A 5,000-nucleotide genomic window follows, 5' to 3' on the forward strand; every position below is an offset into this window, starting at 1 on the left:
GAGGGATATGTTTGCATCAGAGCCCTGTGCATGCTCTGTTCCCTGATTAATGTGGTGTCCTATGGGAAATCCAAGCTCACAGTAATGGATAGTTACCTGAGATCACTCCTCTCCCTCTTTATGCGTGTCTGGCTGTGATGTGTGAAAACATCTACAGATTTACATAGAAATGTGTGGATATATGAAGAAAGAAAGAGAGAAAGAGAGAGAGGGAGAGAAGGGGGGGTATAGAGAAGGGATTTTTTGAGTGTATATATATGTCACGTTTGTCTTTTTTTATGTGGTAACTGCACATGCTCACAGCTATGTGTGCGTTTCTGTTCCGCCCGTAGGCTCTCGTACAGCAAGAACGGTGTGATCCGCATCGATGGGTTCTCGTCCCCGGACCAGTACGACGAGGAAGCGCTGAGCCTGTGGGCTCCCGACATGTACGAGGAGAGCGAGCTGGACATGGACACCTCCAAGTACATCCTCAGCTACATCGGGGACAAGTTCTGCCAGCTCGTTCTGACGGAGAACACGGCTGCCGGCTGGATCAAAAAAGATGGTACGACTCAACGCTAGTCTGCACACGTTACTTCTAGGATTGTAACAATTCATTGATTAGTTGTCAACAATTAAAATCAGTTAATCAGTTTGTGTCCATTTTTAAGGAAAATACCTAAATTGCAGCACTTTAATATCTTCAGCTTTATTTAGTCTTCTATGACCGTAAACAATATATCTTTGGTATGTGAACGAAACTAGGCATTTGAGGAGAATATACAGATTTGAACAGATCAAGGCAAGAAAGAGATAAAAAAAATGTAACTTAAAGAAAGTTAACATTCATAGAATAAAATAAAAACATAGAAGGAAAACATGAAATAATAACAATGTTTGTAGCAGCCTGGCTGTGTGTTGATCCCCTTCCACTAGTCAGATGTATCTATATAAGTGAAAGACGTTCAGTGCGAGAGTTGTATTAGCTGTGATGCTAATGCCAAAACCAGTCCCGACTGCTAACTCTACTCCTATTAAGGTAACAATAATCTGTCCTGCCCATCCCTTTACATGGTACTGATGCCGCCTCTGCTGTTAAGGAGTAGGTCATCCATGCCGCTCACGTTGGCTTTCACAGATTTCATATGTCCTTGCATTCATGTTCTCCTGAGTTGAGCTTTCTTACAATGCTGCTTTGCAACTCGCCCTTGCTTCCTTACAGGAAGTACTGAGATAGGAGGATGCTGATGCTATATGCTGCACTCACAGAAACATAGCAGTGCACACAGTGTATTGTAGTGTTGTGTTACAACTTCTGTATACAGCACAGTAGTGCCCACACTTGGTATGTCGTGGTATTGCGCTAGCTGGTCTACATGCTAACATCAGTGGATATCTGGTCACAGGGCAAAGGCGTTTTTGATAGTACGTCTTCACATTACTGTATGTTGCTAATCCTAGGTCATTATTGGTCATTTTTTAAACTACAAAAACTCTGCATAGCATCTTGAAGCAATGTTTAGTGTTTCTTGACAGATTAGTTTATGTTTAGTTGTTTGCATCAGTTGTCGGTTTTTGCTGAGCTGTAACGGCTGCCCCGGTAACAGAACACAAACACTATAACAAAACCTGAAATGAATAGAAGGAGAGGGTTGAAAAGAGAGGGATGGAAAGAGAGGGATGGAGAGAGAGGGATGGAGAGAGGGTTGAAAGAGGATGGTATGGGGGAGATGGAGGAGAGAGAGAGATGGAACTTGATGATGCTGCCGCTGTCGTCCCCCACGGAGCAGGTGTGTGTGTGTGTGTGTGTGTGTGTGTGTGTGTGTGTGTGTGTGTCTGTGTGTGTGTGTGTGTGTGTGTGTGTGGCGGTTGAGCTGAGGTGAGACCTTATATTCAATATGTATATTTACCTCTCTCTCCCTCTCCCTCTCCCTCTCCCTCTCTCTCTCTCCCCCTCTCTCTCCCTCTCTCTCTCTCCCTCTCTCTCTCTCTCTCCCTCTCCCCCTCCCCCTCTCTCTCTCTCTCCCTCTCCATCCGTCTGTCTCTGGTTTATAGCTAAGATCGCGTGGAAGCGGGCGGTGCGTGGCGTGAGGGAGATGTGTGACGCCTGCGAGGCCACGCTCTTCAACATCCACTGGGTGTGCCAGAAGTGCGGCTTCGTCGTCTGCCTGGACTGCTACAAGGCTAAGGAGAGGAAGAGCTCCAAAGGTCAGTCACTCACTCGCTCGCACATCCTGTGACCCTTCACCTGCCGTAACCTCTGTTAGGAATTACAGTAGATCATGTCCGAGAACTTGAGAAGCATGACATCTGGGTCCATCTTGGATGGGGCAGCCGTGGCCTACTGGTTAGCGCTTCAGACTTGTAACTGGAGGGTTGCCGGTTCGAACCCCGACCCAGTAGGAACGGCTGAAGTGCCCTTGAGCAAGGCACCTCACCCCTCACTGATCCCCGAGCGCCGCTGTTGTAGCAGGCAGCTCACTGCGTCGGGATTAGTGTGTGCTTCACCTCACTGTGTGTTGATTGTGTGCTGAGTGTGTTTCACTAATTCACGGATTGGGATAAATGCAGAGACCAAATTTCCCTCACAGGCTCAAAAGAGTATATATACTTATACTTATCTGCTGTGACTACCACATCTTTCCCCCCTCATACCTCTGTTTACTGAAAGGCAGGTGTGTGTATGTGTGTGTGGATGTGAGGCATTTCCTCTCCCCTCTCTCTGTACCATCATTGGGTAGCTGTCCTTCTGTCTCAGGGTCATTCCCCCTTTCAGAGTGTCTGCCTTTTCTCCAATCCTGTCATTCACACACCTTCTCTTACTCTCCTCTTCTCTTCACCTTCCTTGACCTATACCACCCCTCCTCCATCTCTTCCTTCCTTTCTTCTGTAATCCCTCTGTTTTTCCTGACACAGCTCCTGCCCACAGCAGCAGACATCCTACTGCTCACTCACCTTGACCGTGCCGTGCTTATTTCTTTCTCCTCTCTCCCTCCCTCTCTCTCTCTCTCTCTATTCCCCTTTGTCTCCCTCCTCTCTTTCTCTCTCTCCCTCTCTATTCCCCTTTGTCTCCCTCCTCTCTCTCTCTCTCTCTCTCTCCCTCTTTCTTTCTCTCCCTTTCTTCTTCCTCTCTCTGTTCCCTCTCCACTTACTCTCCTCCCTCCCACCCTCTCAGAGGGTGTGTGTGTGTGTGTGTGTATGTGTGTGTGTGTGTGTGTGTGTGTGTGTGTGTGTGTATGTGTGTGTGTGTGTGTGTGTGTGTGTGTGTGTGTGTGTGTGTGTGTGTGTGTGTGTGTGTGTGTGTGTGTGTGTGTGTGTACGTGTGTGTGTGTGTGTGTGTGTGTGTGTGTGTGTGTGTGTTTGTGTGGAGACGCCCCGCTGTGTGTTGTGTGAGGGGCCCATGAGGGGTCCAGTACTCGGGCGCTGGGCTGATTATATGGCTAAGTGCTGCTCTGCTGCGGAAGGCTCATTAGAACTCAATCAGGGAGCCTCGTTCACACACAAAACACACACCGCTTTTTACTCGCTCATCTCAGCCTTCCGTGTGTGTGTGTGTGTGTGTGTGTGTGTGTGTGTGTCAGCTGGGGTCTCAGAACTAAGAAAGGCAGGAGCGTAGTAGTGTTCCGTCTCATCCATAATTATAGATTTTTATTGTGAATTAATTTGATTGTGAATTTGATTGTGTGTGTGTGTGTTTCAGACAGACACACACACACTGCAAGCCCGTAGAGGTTCTTTAGGTGCTTCACCTAAAGAAAGAGGGCTTGACTGTGTTTATCACAGGATGAATGGGTTTGGGTTTGGTCTGTGTGTTCACATGGCCCATTGAGTGTAACCTAACACATCCCCATGTTGCCCCCCCCCCCTCTCCTTCTGTCTCTTGCAGACAAAGAGCTCTATGCCTGGCTGAAGTGTGTTAAGGGGCAACCTCACGACCACAAGCACCTGATGCCAACACAGATCATCCCTGGAACGGGTAAGAGTAAAACACATATACGCACACACACACATGCGCACGCGCACACACACTCATGCTCACACTCACTCACACACACACACACACACTCATGCTCACACTCACTCACACACACACACACTCACACACACACACACACACACACACACACACACACACACACACACACACACACACACTCAAGCTCACTCACTCACTCACACACACACACACACTCACTCACTCACTCACTCACTCACTCACTCACTCACTCACTCACACACACACACACACACACACACTCACTCACATTATTATGTGAAACTGTAGTATGTGAGTGTAGAATGTGTGTGTGTGTGTAGTGTGTGCAACAAGAGTGTTTGAGAGAGGAGAAAGGAAGGAGATTTACTGGAATGGTATGTGACAGATTTAAGGGATATTGTGAGTGTGTGTATCAGTGCCTATCCACACTGATTGCTGAGATTATCAGCTTGGAGCAGTGAATGTAAAACACAATATAGAATAATACAGCATACACACACACACACACAGAGACGCACACACACTCACACTCCACTCCCTCTAACCCCAAGAATGCCTGAAGAGTGGGGAACTCCCCTTGGTATGGTCTGTGGGGAATAGATGGCGGTATGGGATGGGAGAGTGGGGACATAAACAAACCAACAACAAGCACAATCCCTTTTGTGAAGTGCCACCCCAGGATAAATGTGCCGGACCATTGATCACAGTCAACTCGAACACACACACACACACACACACACCTTTCATTTTGATTCAGCTCTTTCCCTTTACTCCAACATCCTCTTACTTTAGAAAACAAACAAACACACACACACACACACACACACATTCAGTCATTCTCCCCTTTTCTCTCAACCCTGAGGACTTCACGCCATCCTCTCCAGCTACACACACACGCACACACACACCATCTGTAGCAAAAGAAAGCCCCCTCTCTACAGTGCGTGTCCTTTGAGAGGCCTAACAAAGCCGTGCTATGTTTTCCTGAGCTTGCTCGAGCTCGTGCCATCGTGTCGGCCAT

At 47.7% G+C, this 5,000-nt stretch overlaps 1 protein-coding gene across 8 annotated transcripts in view; it reads left to right on the forward strand.

Annotated features, from left to right (window-relative positions):
- Window positions 1–5,000, forward strand: part of jmjd1cb (jumonji domain containing 1Cb) — a 181,519-nt gene that overhangs the window by 154,203 nt on the left and 22,316 nt on the right. For all 8 annotated transcript variants that reach the window (XM_076297813.1, XM_076297815.1, XM_076297814.1 and 5 more), the window contains 3 exons: window positions 333–547; window positions 2,038–2,190; window positions 3,869–3,958. In XM_076297813.1, the coding sequence (XP_076153928.1) occupies window positions 333–547; window positions 2,038–2,190; window positions 3,869–3,958 (458 nt within the window). The remainder of the gene's footprint in view (window positions 1–332; window positions 548–2,037; window positions 2,191–3,868; window positions 3,959–5,000) is intronic.

Source organism: Alosa pseudoharengus, unplaced genomic scaffold (genome assembly GCF_046254945.1).
Source record: "Alosa pseudoharengus isolate Yale_2024_CS ecotype anadromous, Long Island Sound unplaced genomic scaffold, YU_APseudo_1.1 YU_APseudo_1.1_scf_21, whole genome shotgun sequence".
Classification (NCBI taxonomy): domain Eukaryota; kingdom Metazoa; phylum Chordata; class Actinopteri; order Clupeiformes; family Clupeidae; genus Alosa; species Alosa pseudoharengus.